Consider the following 19239-nt stretch of genomic DNA (forward strand, 5'->3'; position numbering starts at 1 on the left):
GCAGATTCTTTACCAACTGAGCCACTGAAGTTACACAACTGCCAAGCATCTGTCTCGGCCTCCAAGGGACTGGTTTTTCTCCTTGTCTAGGAATTTTGACTCAGAAGCTTCTATGCCTCTCTCGACGCTCCGTTTCTCCAAATGAATATGAGTGGATAATCTAATCAGTAGAGGCCCTATTTTACCAAAGTGCCCATTACTGTGTCTTAAAGGTCTATAGTATATACCACAGTGTTACACGATTTGCAGTTGGTTGAATCTGCACATGTGGAATAGAGTATATGAAGGACTGACAAAGATTTTCAACTGGGCCCCTGCGTCGTTCAAGGATCACTTACATTCTAGTACCTTGGAGACTGATCCTCAGTCCACCCAGTAATTCCAAATTTTGATGTTCCTCTTCTGAACAGATTTCTCTTTCTCTAATTGTGTTCCAGGTAGGGTTTTTGTATGTTTGGGAATGTATTATAAAAAAAAACATGTACTTTTAAACCTTAGAATGTAGGGAGGTCCCCTGAAAGAGATGTGCAGAAACTGAAGCCATCAGAGGAAACAGAAAACCCAGATTTCTCATTTCATGTTTGCTGTGGTGTATGAGATTACCTGATTTATTACTCCTTCTTCTGTTTTTGCCAAACTTGTGTAGCTGAATTTAAGTAAGTTGCAATATTATTCTTTTGCATTCTTTCCACTTTTTTCTACCCTTTTCATAAGGAGCTATATTTGAAACATTTGAAAAATAATTTATAAGAAAACCTATATAAGAATGTATAAAGGGGAAGTGAGGTTGAGGATAATCCAAAAAGGTAGATGATCCAAACTCTTTTCTTGACATTGAGCAATGTTTTAACTTAAGGAAATAACATTTTGATAAATAAATGTAACTGTGTTACTAATACATTATTGACCAGAGATGTATTAATGCCACAGGCATTAGTTTTTTAAAAAATCCCTGGTCAATAATGTGTTAAGACTCAGCTTAGAGTGGCTGTCTATAATGCTGTCCATTTTTTCCTTCCTTCTCATGAGTATTAAGAATTAAATAAATTCAAAATAAGATACTCATAATGTGCTAAATAAATTGTCCAGGGAAAATTGAACATTCACTGTTTAGATTTATACATGTGTATACATGCATTAGTTAAGACAAAAAAAAAACCTTACAGTATATACTTAAAAAAAACTCAAAGATTTCATATTAGCAGATATTAACATTATAACATTGGATTGCATTAATATAACAGCTTTGGTAGGCACACCTCATTCTTTGTGCTAATGATATCCATTGTCAGCAGAAAGGAAAGAATATTGATTTGTCAAAAGATGAATATATTTGCTTATTCAGTGTAAATTCCAGCTGAGGATTCCTTTATTTTTCAAATGTTTATATAGGTTCTTACTGAGAAGAGAAGGGTAGAAAAATATGCAGATAACTTTGAGGAAATTATAACCTGAGATAAAAGTAGGACAAAGATAGATTCTTAAATGATTCATCATGATATAAGAACATCATATAAAAGTCATTTATACTGCTATATACTAGCATTGAACAATTAGAAATTGAAATTTTTAAAAAGTAATGTTCACAGTAACACCAAAAAATACAAAATACTTTGGTTAAATCTAACAAAATATACAATAGAATCTGTATGCCGAAAACTACAATTTGCCAACAAAAGAAATCAGAGGAAACTTACGTGAAGATCTATTGTAAGTTTATGGACCAAAAGACTTAGCATTTCTAAGATACTAATTCTGCCTATAGATTCAGTACATTCCCAATTGAAATCTCAATAGACTATTTTGGAGATAAATGAATTTTTTACAAAAACTTTCATGGAAAGGGAAAGGAATGGCCAGAAGAATTTTAAAAAGTAAACCAAGGTTAAATTTAAGACTTGTAAATCCACAATAATCAAAACAATTTATATTAGTTAAAAAATAGGTACATAAATCAGTGGAACAAGGTATAGAATCCACACACATATAGCAACTTATTTGCAACAAAAGTGCAAAGGAAATCCCATGTAGAATGAATAGTTTGTTCAACAAATGTTTCTGCAATAATTGGATATCTACTTGCAAAAAAAAGTCCTCCTACCATAGACAAAAGTTAAAAATGGATCATTGATCTAAATGAAAAAAATTTTAAATATAAAAGAATTTTAGAAGAAAACACAGAAAATCTTGTGTATTTTGGATTAAGCAAGTTGTTCTTCTATACAACACCAAAAGCATGCTCTACTAAGGAAAAAAGTAATAAAGTGGACTTCCTAAAAAGTAAAAACTCTACACAAAAGACGCTTAAAGAGAATGAAGAGACAAGCCAAAGACTAGGAATAAGTATTCGGAAAATATATATCTGATCAAAGTCTTTTGGGAAGTTTAAAGACCTCTCAACTCAGTAATAAGGAAACCAACAATTCAACAATTTAAAAAAAATGGGTAAAATACTTGAACAGGCATTTCACTAAAGAAGTTATGCAGATAACAGATAAACACATGAGAATTCAGTACTGGATTTGTCATTGTGGGCTGGAAAGGATCAGGAGCAACCAGAACTCCTGTCTACATACAGGAGACAAAAATTTTGGTTGATACAGAAATTTATTTATGAATGTGTACAGTGGCTTTATTCATAATTACCAAAAATTGGAAACAACCTAAATGTCCTTAAGCTACTGAAGGGATAAATAAGCTATTGTTCATCTATGCAATATTACTTAGTGGTAAAAAGCCATGATTTTCTGATATAAATTGTAACATGGATGAATCTTAGATCACACTAAGTGAAAAAAAAAAAAAAAAAATCCAGACTCAAAGGACTACATAATTTATGTGATGTTCTGGGGAAGACAAAACTGTAGGGACAGAAAGCAGATCACTAGAAGTGAGGGGCCTAAGGAAATTTGGGGGTTTGGGCAGGTAAAGAAACAGAGTCTGATAGTTATGTTTACATAATATATATACTTTTTTAAAATATATACTTTTGTTAAAACTCAGCATCACAAAAGGGGAGGATTATATATGTAAGTTATACCTTAATTTTAAAAAGTATTAACTAAATATCTCATCTGGAATCTTGTCTAGTTAATTCATGCTGTTTTGTAGTTATTCAGGGATGAAAGTAATCATCTTCCCACCCAGTAATATCAGGAAGGCATCAGAACTGATGTTTGTACTTAACAATACTTTGGTTCAATGAGTATTCAATAATGCTCCTTTAAAAATTCTATTTGAAATTATAAAAGGAAACACTGTATTTTATAATCTAAATGTCACTTCTGTAGTCTCATTTTATATTACCTAAACCCTGCTAAATGAAATTGTCCCTTTAACACAATAGATGGGTGAATTATTGAAAGTATGGTGAGGAACTTTGTAAAGGAAGAAGTTAGGGAACTCTTTCCCTAGAGGAAGCTGAGGAAGAAAGGCCAGAGGAAATTAAAACTCTAGAGAAGAGATAAAAATTGACATTGAATCCAAGTCTCAGCAGGAGAATTAAGTATTTAAGATGAGAGAGAGAAGCTATAGGATGTATAGTAATATTAGGTGGAAACTGGAGAATGGCAGTTTAGAAGCCGTTGGTAGGTAATCTCGATTGTATTATCTTTCCCAATAATGTTGCAGGATGTAGTTTATAGCATTTCATTAGAACATGGAAAATAATGCCTTGCACTAATTTCTTTGTTGTTAACTTCTACTTATCTATTATAAATGAGAATCATGTAATCATAACTTACACACACACACACCTAGATCATGTGCTTTTAGTCATGTAAGGTACCTTTCTCATGGGAAAGAAACAGTATTCTTCGCATGGGAAAGAAATAGTTATTCTTCTCATGGGAAACAGCCCTCAGTATTCTGTATAGTAACTTGCATCTACTGAACATTCAGTAATTGACTGGATGTTTGTATATTTAGTAGCTAAAACAAAAAAAAGTTACAATTAATGAAACTATTGCTTTTGACCCTTTAGCTTCAAGACTGTTAGTTCTAGCAACATTTTGCCCTTCTAGTAATGTCTCTCTAATCAATATTTAATCCTTTATTACCAGCTTTAGACAGATGAGTGAGAAAAGTCTCTCTATTCTTTTTACACTTTTAGGATTTTCAGAATTAAGATTTAACTTTTCTTTTGGAATAAAGAAAACATAAATGTAAACTGCATACAATATACTTAGAATCTGTTACCTCTGTTCTTTCTTAGCCCATTTCCCTTAGAAGGGGCAGACATCAGAGTAGAGAGCTTTATTTGTTGCTCACAAAAAGTGCTGTGGTGAAGTTCTTTTTTCTTATGTCTTTTTGGTGTTCTGTAAAATTTTCATTTCAGTTATCAAGTAACATTGACCTTGCTTTTTGATATACAGTTCTTTGAGTTTTAACATGTATATAGATTTGTGTCACTGCTACCACCATCAAGGATAACAGTTCCATCATCTCAACAAACCCCTTCATGCTGTCCCTGTGTAGTCACATCCCTTTTCTATCCTTGCCCTTTGGTGACCCCAAGTGCTCTTCATCACTATCGTTTTATCTTTTTGAGAATATCATATAATGGAATCATATATAACCTTCCAGACTATTTTTCAGCATGATGCCTTTGAGATTCACCCAAGGTTTTGCATGTATTAAGGTTTAATAAGTAAAATTAAATTTCATTATAAAATTTCAGTTATAAAGGTATATCTTTTAATGTCATTCTTAATTTTGTTTTTTTGTTGGTGTTTTCCTGAATTGGTAAGTAAAATCCTGTGGTTTTAAAACTTACCTTATGTCTTAACTGCAGGTGATTTTGCAGTTCTTCTTAAAGCAGGCATGACTGTAAAGCAAGCAATTGTATACAACCTCCTCTCTGCCATGATGGCCTACATAGGCATGCTCATAGGCACAGCTGTTGGTCAGTATGCCAATAACATCACACTTTGGATCTTTGCAATCACTGCAGGCATGTTCCTCTACGTAGCCTTGGTGGATATGGTAAGACAGCTTATTTTATATTTTTGTTCTTACACTAAACCTGTAAATAGAATGATCTTCCAAAAATGGAAGAACTCTTTGGATGTAGTTTGAAAGACTAATAAATATAACCCATTTTAAAGACATATGATATCTTAAATAATCTATTAAGACATTTAAGTAGGAGGATTCCTTCTTTGGCAACCAGTTATCTTGAAAATTTTTGATCAAATAATATTACTACTCAAAGTAACCATCAATAATATTTAAAGGTATAATTAAAAAATTACTATAGTACTTTGAAGGTTTTGTAATATTGAGGTGGAAGTGTTTTTTTATGGTTAACAAAATAATTCTTTGAGCTTGCTTAATAGCAAATAGGAAGGAAGTACTATATTTCTCCAGCCTTCTGCAGAAAATGGTTTATATTCCAAGGGGTTTATGTAATTGCCCTTATTTCTAACTTCAATTTAAAGTTAATAAATCTGTAACACTAATTAGTTTAATTTTAATTTTACTTTTATACCCTATATGTGTTAGGCAGTGTGTTTGCAAAATAATTTGGTTACTTTCTGTTTTTAACTAGATAACTGTGTTCACTTTTCTACCTAGTAGACTCTAGTAGATAGTCTCGTTTCAGTTATATAACCTAAATTTTTAATTACAGAATATTTATTATAGCAAGTTTGGACAGTAAGAAAAAATAATTTTTATTTTATATCCAGAAGCAGCCATTTACCTCCTCTCTCCTTAAGCCTCTAACACCTCACTTACTGTCCTATTTCATGGAGAACACTGAAGCCACTGAGACAACTTCCCACTAGTTCCTGTCACCATTTCTACTCATTTCCCTGTGTCAATGCCTGTTTACCTTTGTCCCTGTTACTATGAAAAAACGTCTGTGTTCCTACTAGATCCAGCTCCTTCAAACTGTTCTCTAGATCTTATCTATCCCCTCTCTCACCCAACTCCCTTAAATTTCTCCCTTTTTCCTGCGTCATTTATTTTTCCCTCCTGCTGGATCATTCCTATCAGTGTATAAACCTCGTGTTACTTTTCCTATCTTAAAAAGGTAGGGTGGAAGAGGATCTTTTTAAATTCCAGTTTCAGTTTTAGCTACTGCCCTATTTATTATTCTCCTTCCCAGTTATAGTAATTACCCATTCTTATTTTTTAATTCTTTTCTCTCATGAGTCTAGCTCATTAGGTTTTTTTCCTGACTGTTCTGCCAGGTTACTTTGTCAGATCTACCATTCACCAGAACATTGCTAAATCCGCTGGTCACTTACCCTGTTTGTCTTCATTTCACTTTTCCTAACAGCAGCATCCGGCTGTTGATCATGCTCTTCTCTTTGGAATATTTCCTTGGCCATTGGCTTCTGTACCACCACCATTTCCTGAATTCCCATGTTTCTGGCCTTTTCTTAGTCTTTTGCTGGATTTTCTTCTCTTCCCTTACCTCTGAATGTTGATGAAAGTCCTCTCAGTAATCTTACCTGGTCTCATGGCTAAAGTCTCATGGCTTTAAGTATTTATTGGCTGATAATTTCTAACTTTGCAACCCTCACCCTGTGGACCAAGGAGCCTGATAGGCTACAGCCCATGAGGTCACAAAAAGTCAGGCACGACTGAGCGACTGAGCACACACACACAATGAGGGTGTATCACATCACATTTTTTGTGCTTCTCTGGTGGCTCAGACAGTCAAGAATTGGCCTGCAATGCAGGAGACCCAGATTTGATCCCTGAGTTGGGAAAATCCCCTGGGGAAGGGAATGGCTACCCACTCCAGTATTCTTGCCTGGAGAATTCCATGGACAGAGAAGTCTGGCGGGCTACAGTTCATGGGATCACAAAGAGTTGGACATGACCGAGTGACTAACACTTTCATTTTCTTTACATCTTTAGCCCAGGCCATTTCCTTAACTCCAAATTAGCATTATCTACCAGCTTACCTGAATATCTAAAAGGTGTTATAAACTTAATATATTCAGAAACCAGCTCTTGATATTTGCCAACCCTACTCCTTACACCAGCACTTCCTTTAGAATCCTCCATCTATTTTTTTTAAATCCTTCATCTATTAACAATAACTTTTTTCTTCTTCTTTATTCTTTCTCAGATCAAACCCTTGAGTATCACTCTTTGACTCTCCTTTTTCTGTCCCTTCCACATCTACTGGGGCTCCATCTCCTCATCACCTATACTCTACTCTCCTTCCAGGCACCATCATCTCTTTTTAACTGTTCTCCCTGCTTTTTTGCCCTTGTCATAGCCACCACACTCTATATCTATCACCACACCTTGGGTGACTTTTTTTTCCAAGTGATCCTTGTAAGATTAGATTAGATCATATCACTTGTGAGCTTCAAACCCTTCAGTGATTTTCCATCTCATTGAAGCAGAAGCACAGAGTTCTTGTTTTGATCTTCAAGGTTTTTTATCCTCCTTTTCCATCCCTGATTTTCCTAACCTTACCTCACTTCTGCTCCCCCAGGAGGCACACTCTGCCTCAGGGTCCTGGCTCTCGCTGATCACTCCTGTGGAATATTTTCCTGAGACATTCTCCCGGCCAGTTCCCTTACTTCTTGAGGCACCCTATCTAAAATTTCAGTCTCCACACCAACATTTCACATCCTCTATTCCTACTTTACTTTTTCTCATTTGCACTTGCATCTAAATTTACTAATAACACACTGAACATTTTTTTTATTTATTGAGTTCATTTTGTGCCCCATTAGGCAATCAGTTCTCGAAAGGCAGGCATTTTTATAATATTTCAGTTACTGCTGGAGATGTATAATTAATTCGTAATTAATTGAATGAAGAGTGGATGAGCTAATTCTTATATTAGAGAGCTAAACTTATAAAAAGAACAAGAATGTCATTATAGTAAGGAATTAATAGTCTAATGAAGAAGAAAAGTAGCCATCAATTACAATCTTTTGTATGCACATTATGATAGACTGATGTACCATGTTTGTGAAATTAGAGTCTAGCTAAAAAATTGGGAAATAAAATTAGGCAAGTTTTTCTGGAATAGGAAATTTGAGCCAAGTATTTAAAGAAGGTAGAAGAGTTTATCAGAATCAAGAGGAAAGGGCATGTAAGAAATAACATCATTTCTTTTACCAGTCAGTCTACTCCTGGGACTATATTCTGAGGAAATAAAATGATTATTGCTAATAAAGCAAGCAAATAAAAATGAAATCATATTTCATGTTTCAAAAAAAAAAAACTTTTTGCAGAGTAGTTATAATGTCTCAATTGAAAACACCTAAGTATTCTAAAAGACAGGGACAAACTATCAACATATATTTTAGGACTCATTTAGGACATATATTAGGTAATATATCTACAGTGACATTAATTATGTAGATGGTGATCAGATCATGAGTCATACAATTTTCCATGCTAAAAAGGTTAGTCTATCTTATGAATTTTGGGAGACCATTAAAAGGTTTAAGCAACAATGACAGACATTATCTCATTTTTGTTTTATAAAGATCACTTTAGCTAAAAGGAAGAAGTTTATATTGATTTATATAGTCATTAAGTAAGACAGCATCAATACCAGTAGTTTTAGTTTTAGACAGTTAACAAATTGGAAGTTTCTGGTTTTTGGAAGCTTTGGATAGCACCTGTTTATCAACAAGCACTGTTGCATGTTAACACCTGTGGTCATACAGGTAGGTACTGGCTGGCTCTTAACTGGTTATGACAGACAGTACTGGTGTTAGCATTCAGGACAGAATTGAGTGTGAGGGAGGCACTATGGTGCCTCTTCTTGTTGGTATCTGCACATGTCTAGAGGGAATATTTCTGTGAAATGTACATTGTTTATGTTTAAATACTAAGGACAGTTAAAAGTTTTTGTAACCATAAAATCTTGGGAAAAAATTTTTTGTAACAATAAAAGTAGTCTTCTTTCTAAAATGATAGGTAAGAACCTGCCAGTTGTAGTCTTAATCTAGGGGTTGGCAAACCACAGAGTTTAAATATTTATTATTTCTTTTACTTTTCTGTAAAAGAAACAATAATAAATATTTAAACTCTGTGGACCATATAATGTCTGTCACAGTTATTCACCTTTGACATTTATAATGGTCTCTACTACTTAATTCTGCTGGATAAGAACAGTAACCTCCATTAGCATACACTACTGCACAGACTTCTATAAACCGAACATATAACCAGCATGAAGTAGTTCTTAAATAGGACTCTCAGGAGATTGTTAAATATACTGTAGCACTGTCAGAGCATGGTAATTGGATTAATTGTACTCATTATTTAATAATGAATAATGATATTTCTTCCTTGTAGACATTATGTACTTAACACTGCATTTCTCCTCCCTAAACCCCAGAGTACCAAGATACTGTTTGGAGTAAAAGCTTAGTGTCAAGTAGAGTAGCATATCAGTGTCCTGTAGGTATTCACTCCAAACTTGAAAAACAAACAACAAACAAAAATGAATATGAGAATTGGAAATAGTTCTTTTTAAATTTTGATTATGTTTGGGTGGGAAGAATGTATGCTTATAATAATGCACATACATTCATTCTTCAGCAAATCCTTTTTACTTAGACACATTAAAGATTTTAGTTTTATACTTTTCTATGGATTATTTTTAAATGTGGTATATGCTTGTGCTTTAGAAGCTGAACTATACTTTTCAGTGTACTGTGCCTTTAAAGATATTGGAAGCTTTCAAATTTTAAAAATGTTACCACTGTTAAGAGAATATAATACCTTGTGAAGATAGCATGCATAACTTGGTAGTACTGCTGCACAGCCTTGATACACTATTTCTGTCTATTATTGGAAGAAAAATAATGGCTTTTAAGAGCATAAAGGTATCAATTTTGGAATTGTCTTGTTACTGTGTATCCTTGATGAAATGTGCAGTTGGAAATGAGAATTTAGATGGAAAAGGGTGAATAAATGATAGTTTTGAATGAAATATCCCCCAAAGGAATCTTACTTTCTCAGTGAGCTTAAGATATATCAGTAAGTGTGGGAATGGTGGTGTTTTTTTCCCTGAGTTTCATTGGCAAAACTGCTAAAGTTTTATACTTTAGCAGAAATGTTGGCAGACAGTAAAACTTTTAAAAAGTAACTAATACATATATGATGTGTTCTGTTGGGAGGTGAGGAGGGCACAGATTTAGTCTTTATTTAGTACATAGCTAGAGCATAAAATTTCTAAGTGTTTGACTAAAATATGGTTAGCACCATGTTCAAAAGTATTAGTAGTTGTGCTTTAGTCACTAACTTTCTTAAATAGGAAAATGTTTTAAAAAATGAGATTATACAAAATTGTTTTAAAATATTTAAAAAATATTTTTTAGCTTCCAGAAATGTTGCATGGTGATGGTGACAATGAAGAACATGGCTTCTGTCCAGTGGGGCAATTCATTCTTCAGAATTTAGGATTGCTGTTTGGATTTGCCATTATGCTGGTAATTGCCCTCTATGAAGACAAAATTGTGTTTGACCTCCAGTTTTGACCATTCCCAGCAATCACTGCTGATGATGAGAATGTTACCATGCAGCTTTGCATCTGTTCCTTGTACTGTAAGCACATTGCTCAAAGAAAAGTCAGTGGCTTGCACTACTTACAAGTTCATAGATTTGAGCCTAACCACAAAGACCAGTGCTCAGTACTGTTTTCCCTGCATGAAGGGGTCTTTTAAAAATAGAAAACTTGTGATAAAGAAAGGAGAAAATGGGACTCCATGAACCAATGTTGATATAGGTTTGATTAAGACTTTTTATAAAGAAATAATCATATAAAAAACACTAAAGTAGTCTCTATTAGTAGAAACTTCTGTGGCTATGCAGAAATAGAAATTGAACCAAAAAGAAAAAAAATCACTTAAACTTTAAAAATATTTTAAATGGACTTCGGGCAGACTTTTCTTTGTGCTAAAAGTGAATTGTAGTGTCCTTTAATTCAGCTACATATGGGATCAACATGACACAGCTTTGAAGCTGCATAAAGTAGGACTGTAGCACCTAGAGGAAAGCTCAGGCTGCATTAGAGTATGGATTTAGCATCGGGAAAAGGCCCTTATTCTTTGAATCTAGAGTTACTATTTTTGTATATATTTGCATAGGGTTTAAACTTGCAGCCTAAACTACTGAAATTTGTGACTGTACATTTGTGTGAGCTTCAGTTTAATGACAGATTCATAATGGTTCTTTGTATTAATATTATACTTGGTGTTTGGGCTTTTTTTTTTTTTAACTTTTATTTTTGTTTCAGGTTTTTTGGTGAGGGTAAGGGGTTTGGAGCATGTGGTAAAATGTTTTTTTTTTTTTTCCTTAAAATTGTAACCCTTTAGAATATATCAGCAAAATGAAGAACCCAAACATGGTCTAAATATTCAGATTCCCTACTTAAACAGAAATAATTAGTTATTTGGGAAATTTAAGTTTTTAAATGTACCCAGTGCTCTACCAGTTTGGCACTGGGAGCTAGAGCACATGCTGTGGCTGGCAGTAAGGCTGTAAGTCAGCAAGTTTACCATGTCCATAATCTGTACGTTGAGTCTAGAATGGTTCTGAGGGTGATCTCCATTGATGCCCTGGCTGTCATGGTACCGGGTGACTTGGAAGATGCAGTTAAGTAACTCGGCTGAAATCACTTATCATTTTGTGCCAACATGTGCTTTTCGTGCCTGGTAGGAATTGGTCTCTTTTTTAGGTGCCCTGTTCTCCTGCCATAAATGGTGAATGATTTGTGAGAAGTGCAAGCCACATTTATCCTGAATTTTGACCTAATAATTTGTAGTACTAATCATATGCATGTAGCTTTTCTGTTTACATCTTGTGCCACATGGTCTTCATTTATGCCAGGTAAACTGTATTTGAACTACCTGCGGGCAGCTTTGTTTTGATCTGCTTGGCTACCTGTGTAGCAGCTTTAAAAATCTTACTGTTCAGATATTTAAGAGCCAAACTCGTTCCATTCCATTTAAAATGTCTTCAGTTGGTCCTCCTCCTTTCCCCAGTTCCTTTTCTCTTACTCCATGAACTTTAAAACAAAACTGAGCAGCACATGCATCCAGGTATTAAGAGTATTGCCAGTGTTTCTCCTGTATGGTGTAAGCAAGGGGTTCATTAGGGGTTAGTTCCTTCATTTATGCTTGAATTTGAAAAATTATTTCTTGCTTTCTTCATGGCTTCCTATAACAAGTAGGAGTTTTATACTTAGATTACTTTCAGCATTGGGCACTGAATTAGGACAGTCCTCATCTCATTGCTTGACCCTTCAAGCAACCTAGCTAAAAGGTGCTGATATTTTATTTAGTACTGCCAACTTCAAGTGATTCAGATATCTTGCTTTCTGAACCAAGGTATATTTATAGTTCATTTTGGGGTCTTTATGCCCAAGGAGAATTCTGCATTCCAGCATTAAATCTGCTTAATTTTAAAACTTTTATGAAAAGCAACAGCTGGAATATACTCCCAGTCTTAAAAACAAATGCCTGATTTAAAGCAAATAGGTTATGCTGAAGTATATAAAGTTTTATATTCTCTCAAAAATGGTAGTATCTTTATTTGCTAGATTTTTTTTAAACTTCTAAGAGGGCTGTAACAGTTGCTGCTAGTATTTTTCTTGGGGTTCCACCAGTATTTAGTTTTTACATCATCCTAATGTATAATTTCAAGTCTTACTAGACAATCTGAATTCCACTACATTTCTGTTTGGCTCCAACATTCCATTTAGCTTGACCAGTCTAATTTAACATGTGTTTGTTGGAGGTCATTAATGTTACTTGTACAATGCTGTCACTGTGTGACATTCATATGAATTTTGGTGTATATCACATTGCATTCAATCAGCTGTGATTATGCTTAGAAATACTATAGTAACTAGATGCAGTGTGAATTTTTTCCATTAACAGTAAGTCAGTGGCTTAAATGTGATTATGGTCCTGCAAGGTGATACTTGCTAAAATATCTAAACTTTTTTTTGTTGTTGTAACGGAATCATTTTTTAAAAATTTATAAAGCTGGAAATGATCAAATGCTGTTTTTTCATTGTCAACAGTGGTGTGTCATTTTATGTATGTTCCTAATGCTTATGGAACGCTCCCCAAATAAAGTTATTCAAAAAGAGCAACTATACCAGTGTGTCTTATTTAATCTGTTAGAATAGTTCCTAACTTTGAAGTATGAGTCATTTTAAATATTAAGTATAACTTTAGTCAAATTGACTTAAACCAAATAACTTCTTTAAAAAGTAAAATATATTTTCTACTGACTCATCTAACAAAGAATACGAAAACAGGGAAATGACACCTTCTAATTATGAATTAAGTTGACACAGCAGCGCTACACCCCGTCCAATCCAGTGTTCCTTGGGTTGGTCAGAGGGAAGAATCATGGCAATCACAAAATTCGTAGAATGGCCAGTGGTTGACAGTGTTCCTCTCCGCTCACTTGTCTTATACAATGGGGCAGTGTAACTTGGTCGTTCTGGTATATCTGTTCTCTTACAGGGCTTTAGCCACATCTAGAAGGAAGTAGACAAAATTTAAGTCAAGGCTGTTTGTTATATTTATATATATTTGAACTTAATGTGGGATTACTGGCATAAGGTTAGTTATGTCTGCAAATTTCTATGGGCTAAATTGATTTTATTTTTGTCAGCAGTGCTGCCATTGCTCAAAACATTTAGAGCTCTCAGAATTATCTTCAGAACCAGTTTAGAAGCTAAATAAGAAAAAATAGTGATCTACTCTAAGAAAGCATACTACCCATCTATTCATCATCTCCCTACCATACCTACCTGAGGATGACTTTTGGTGCTTACACTAATAATAAAATCAGATATACTTTTCAAAGGTGAGAACTGCTACCACTGATATTCAAAATTATGTTGCTTTATTAAAGGCCAATCCCAAAATACTCTGAAAGGATTTTTATCAGTGACTGTTGAACTAGATCACCTCCCCCATGTTAGGTGACTATTTTAAAAGGGCTATTATTTTGTGCTGTTTAAAACACAGTTGCTTTTATAACTGCAATACAACTCTATGATTATTCTTAAAGAGTCATTAGTCAAGTTCCTAGAATGTTAAGTATAGTTGAACCTCACTAATCTCAATAAAATTTTAGAGCAAGTTAATTTCTGAATATAAGAGTAAAGAACAAACTATGATCAAAAAGGGGAAATAGTGTTTCATTTTTAGAACTTGAATACCTTTGTCCAGTACTAATAGCAATTCTTGACGTCCCCACTGTTTGGAATTCCTTTTTTTGTTGTTGTTTCTCAGGTTTAAGCACAAACTGTGTAAAGGCGCTAATAAGGGTACTAGTCTCTCTGCCACATAATTGTGGAGATCTAGAAAGCTGTTCTTCAGATACTGTTGAATACAAGGACTTCACACTCAAGTTGGACATGGTTTGTTTCAACTAAGTGGATTTTTTTAATGGGAGTTTTTCTTACTAGTGACTTCTTTTTCAGAAGATTATCTACTTAAAATCCTATTCACAAACTTGAGTTTCTATATGAAAGAAAAAAATTGATCCAGATCGACTCCTGAAATTGCAGACATTTTGCCCTTGTGACTTTCAGTTTGGGTCTCTTATTTGAAACTTTATCTGTCCACAGTATCTTGGTATATATATGGCAGGTTTCTTGCAATCGGCTGTCAGCTGGTCCCTCTCTGTACCTGTTAGAACTGCTCTGAAGGATTATTGCCTGTCTTTGAGTGGCTCCCAGTGTCCCACAAACAGAATTCATATAAGTTCATGTAAAACTCAGCCTATATTTTATCACTATCCCAGACTGACCCCTCAAATTATGTGAAAATCTCTCTAGCCATCTTCTCATAATGCAGTAACAGCTGGAAACTTAGTATTTATATAGCTTAGTATGCCCATGCTAAAGACTGGTGCCTAGAAAACAATTTTTTTAAATGGATGGTTTTCATATAACTATCTTTTAGTCATCTCATGAGAAGAGTTGACTCATTGGAAAAGACTCTGATGCTGGGAGGGATTAGGGGCAAGAGGAGAAGGGGACGACAGAGGATGAGATGGCTGGATGGCATCACTGACTTGATGGACGTGAGTCTGAGTGAACTCCGGGAGTTGGTGATGGACAGGGAGGCCTGGCGTGCTGCAATTCATGGGGTCGCAAAGAGTCGGACACGACTGAGCGACTGATCTGATCTGATCTTTTAATCTGCAAGTTTCACATTTTTAGGTCAGTGTATATGTAAGAGAAATCATAAACCTATGTGTGGATGTGGACACATGTATACAGTCAGTCCTCATTACTCCTGGATTCCATATTTGCAAATTTGCCTGTCACTAAAATTTAGTCCTAATCCTAATATCGATATTCTGTGCTTTCATGTTCATTAGTAAGCATGCCAGAGCAGCAAAAACTAAGTCACCAGCAAGCATGTTCCCAACTGAAGTTGAACCTGGTGACATTCTGCCACCTTGTTTCAACTCTTGCAACTATAATATAAACAAGTATCCTTTCGATGCTAAGCTTTTTGCATTTTGTTTTTCGGTTGGTAATTGCTCTGTTTAAAAAGGCCCCTAAGTGTAGGGCTGAGGTGCTATCTATGTTCCTCATACAAGAAGGTTGCGATATGCCTTATAAATACTGTTTAGGAATGAGTTATAGTCCATGAGTTCAATGTTAATGAATGAACAGTATATACTAAATAAGGTATCTTTAAACAAAAGCACAAAATAAAGTTATATATTGATCAGTTAACAAAAATGTGGCCACCTGATTTTTGCCTAGGTGTTTCTGCCTAGGTTTTTTGCAAAAACCTTATATTTTGCCTAGGAGTTCGGTATTCACTAATGTTGGTAGCAAGTTTATAAAACATAACTACTGTAAAAAGAGTTGACTGCATATGTGTATGTACGTGTATAAAATAGCCCCCCACATATATATCATTAGAAAATACTAACCACAGGCACTGTATCATAAAGAATTTTGGGATGTGATTCTGCAAGTTTCTTGATCTTTCTATTCCAGGAAGCTCCGTCCAGAAATAGTCCGTGAATGAAAACACCTAAATATAAAAGAAGCAGGTTAATACAACACTTTGCATATACATACAGATTGAGATTGAGTTGTGAAGCTGAAATTCCTACAGGTGACTACTGTCCAAGTGACACTAGTTCAGCAAACGAAGATCTGCTCTAAAGTCAGTTTCTGAGTTTGTGTTAATATTCTTAAGAATAGCTATACTTTGCCTAGTAAAACTTGATGTGGGAGACAAAAAGAGGAAAGGAATTTTAAATTAGTTTACATGAAGTTCTCTGTTTGGGTAAACATTGGTTTCTATTTTAATTGACCAATGACTATAATGTCGAGTCCACAAAATCTACAGAAGTTCTTAATGTCATTGTAGGGACCCAGTGGCTTCTAGGCAGCATGGGAACAAAACACCCTTCTGCTGATGTCTTATGTCCTGAGAGTTAAATTTCTCCTCCCCTTTTAGAATCTTCTCACTCCAAGGCTGCACCTCAGTCTGTATGAGAATCCCAAAGGCAATGTCATACATGATCAACTGAAGAACAAAAATTAAGGAATCCATGAAACCTGGATCACATCCCTGGCTATCCACTTGTGTAAAGTTTCATGAATTGAATATGGGTATCTGCACACAAAAATATTCATTGTAATTTGTTGCACAGATATGAAGGGAGGCCTTGAAGAACTTAGGAAGACATAGGTGAAGAGTTCCTAATGTGAGGTGTGATCTTGAACAATTCATTTAACTCTATATCTGTTTTTTTATCCAGAGAACAATTGGAAGATATTTGTAAAATAATAACGCCCGGTGTGCTGCAGTCTATGGAGTCGCAAAGAGACAGACACAACTGAGCGACTGAACTGAACTGAATGTCTGTTTCTATCTTGTACAGTTAGAATCAAATCAGCTCTCCTGACGAAAGCAGTTTGTGAAAATAGGATATGAAAATCCACTTGGGCAGTGCTGTCCAATAGGACTTTCTCCAGTGATGGAAATATTTTATATCTATGTTTTCCAATATGATTGGCTATTAAAACATAGAAAACATGGCTAGTGGGACCAAGAGATTTAAATTTAATTTTAGTTATAAATTTAAAAGGCCACATGTGGATAGCCCAGTGATGGATGTTGAGGGGAAGACTTACCCTCTGTTCTCTCTAGGTTTTAACTGACGGAAAGAATAGCTGGAATAAAAGGTCAATTTTATTTGCTGGTAAAGCACTCATCCAATAACTTCCCAAGAATAACTCTAGTAAAGCTGAATTGCAAAATGCATCTTGAGCCTGGAGCCAGGTCAGGGGTGGATCTGCCTGAGGGGGCCAGGGAGATCTGCAAGCACATCCTACATGCCCACATCTCCAGCCAGATCTTAGTCTGCAGGCCAGTCACAATAATAGATGGGAACAGAGAAAGTAGAGGAGATTGCAGTCAGGTCCCAGAGAGCTTTTAATACTCTGACCTTGCTGACTGGTAAGCACAGCCCAGTACATGTCTGGCTTTAACTAATGGGTGATCTATTTCTTACTTGGAAAAGAAAGATTATGTCAGAGGGAGTAAAGAGAAGAATTCATCTTAACCGCTTAAGAATAGCGGCAATGGGGATAAAAGTTCCCTCCAACCTAGCAACAATTTTATAAGAAATGTGATGGGGACAAATAAATTTTTGTGTCTCACGGGCCATATGGAAAACACAAAATAAAATGACAGGAGATACTAACTGGGTCCTGTTTTAACAGCCCTTCCTGGTCTGTGGGGCTTCCCTGATAGCTTTGTTGGTAAAGAATACACCTGCAATGCAGGAGACCCTTGTTCAATTCCTGGGTTGGGAAGATCCCCCAGAGAAGGGAAAGGCTACCCACTCCAGTATTCTGGCCTGGAGAATTCCATGGACTATATCGTCCTTGGGGTCACAAAGAGTTGGACATGACTGAGTGACGTTCACTTTCATGGTCTGTGAGTCACTTTGCTTCTGTGAGTTGTGGTCAGCACAGAGTGGAGGTGGCAGCACCCCCAGCCCTTGTTCACTCCTTCCTGCCCGCTTCTTGCTTTGTAGTGCTTTTCCCATTGATACCTGAACTACTGGGTGCTAGATTCAGTTAAGACAAATCTTAGGCAAACACATGTAGAATATATGATACTAAATCTAGATAGATTTACAATGGCATTGTGGCCACTTTAAAAGTCACTTTAAGAGTGAGTAGCTTTTTTCATGGCCGCAAAATACACAAGACCCCACAAAAGGCCCTGAATAGCCAGAGCAATGCTCCCTGACTTAAGACTGTATTACAAAGCTACAGTCGGCAAAACAGTATGGTACTGGCACAAAAACAGAAATACAGATCAGTGGAACAGGATAGAATGCCCAGAAATAAACCCATGCACCTATGGTCAATTAATCTACAACAAAGGAGGCAAGACTATACAGTGGAGAAAAGACAGTCTCTTCAATAAATAGTGTTGGGAAAAGGACTGCTACATGTTAAAAAAAAATGAATTAGAACACTAACACCATACACAAAAGTAGACTCTAAATGGATTACAGACATAATAATGAATACTAAAATACTCTTAGAAGAAAACATAGGTAGAATGTAGAAAACATTGGTAGAAAACATAGGTACTCGGACATAAATTGCAGCAATATCTTTTTTTGATTCATCTCTCAGAATAATGAAAACTAAAAATAGAGCTACCATATGATCCACAATCCCACTCCTGGGCATATATCTGGAGAAGAACATGGTTTAAAAGGGTACATGCACTCCAGCGTCCACTTCAATACTGTTTACAATAGCCAAGACATGGAAGCAACCTAAAAGTTCACCGATACATCGATGAATAAAGAAGACATGGTACATGTACACAACCACTAAAAATGAAATAATGCCATTTACAACATGATGACCTGGAGTTGTCATACTAAGTGAAGTCAGAAAGACAAATACCGTATGATATCACTTATATGTGGAATCTAAAAATATGACAGTAATGAATCTATCTATGAAACAGAAACAGACTCATAGAGAACAGACTTGTGATTGCCAAGGAGGAAGGAGTTGGGGAAGGGGTGGAATGGGAGTTTGGGGTTAGCAGATGTAAGCTATTATATATGGAAAGTATAAACAACAAAATCCTATTGCATAACACAGAAAGCTATATTCAGTATCCTATGATAAATCATAATGGAAAAGAATATAAAAGGATGTGTGTATATATATATATATATATTTATATATTTATAAAACATATGTATATA

General features: G+C 35.2%; 2 protein-coding genes across 11 annotated transcripts in view; one reads left to right on the forward strand and one right to left on the reverse strand.

Moving 5' to 3' along the window:
* Window positions 1–13098, forward strand: part of SLC39A10 (solute carrier family 39 member 10) — a 162581-nt gene extending 149483 nt beyond the window's left edge. For 7 of the 8 annotated variants that reach the window (XM_025001833.2, XM_010802174.4, XM_059874558.1 and 4 more), the window contains 2 exons: window positions 4793–4983; window positions 10314–13089. In XM_025001833.2, coding sequence (XP_024857601.1) covers window positions 4793–4983; window positions 10314–10472 — 350 coding nt within the window. In that variant the 3' untranslated portion in view covers window positions 10473–13089. Of the gene's footprint in view, window positions 1–4792; window positions 4984–10313 lie in introns of all 8 variants that reach the window. The other variant, NM_001205880.3, reaches the window with a different exon arrangement.
* Window positions 11191–19239, reverse strand: part of DNAH7 (dynein axonemal heavy chain 7) — a 257550-nt gene continuing 249501 nt past the window's right edge. For 2 of the 3 annotated variants that reach the window (XM_059874486.1, XM_025001611.2), the window contains exons 63-64: window positions 15913–16016; window positions 11191–13486 (exon numbers count right to left, since the gene is read on the reverse strand). In XM_059874486.1, the coding sequence (XP_059730469.1) occupies window positions 13280–13486; window positions 15913–16016 (311 nt within the window). In that variant the 3' untranslated portion in view covers window positions 11191–13279. The remainder of the gene's footprint in view (window positions 13487–15912; window positions 16017–19239) is intronic. The other variant, NM_001143874.1, reaches the window with a different exon arrangement.

This window comes from Bos taurus, chromosome 2 (assembly GCF_002263795.3).
Source record: "Bos taurus isolate L1 Dominette 01449 registration number 42190680 breed Hereford chromosome 2, ARS-UCD2.0, whole genome shotgun sequence".
NCBI classification, from domain to species: Eukaryota; Metazoa; Chordata; class Mammalia; order Artiodactyla; family Bovidae; genus Bos; species Bos taurus.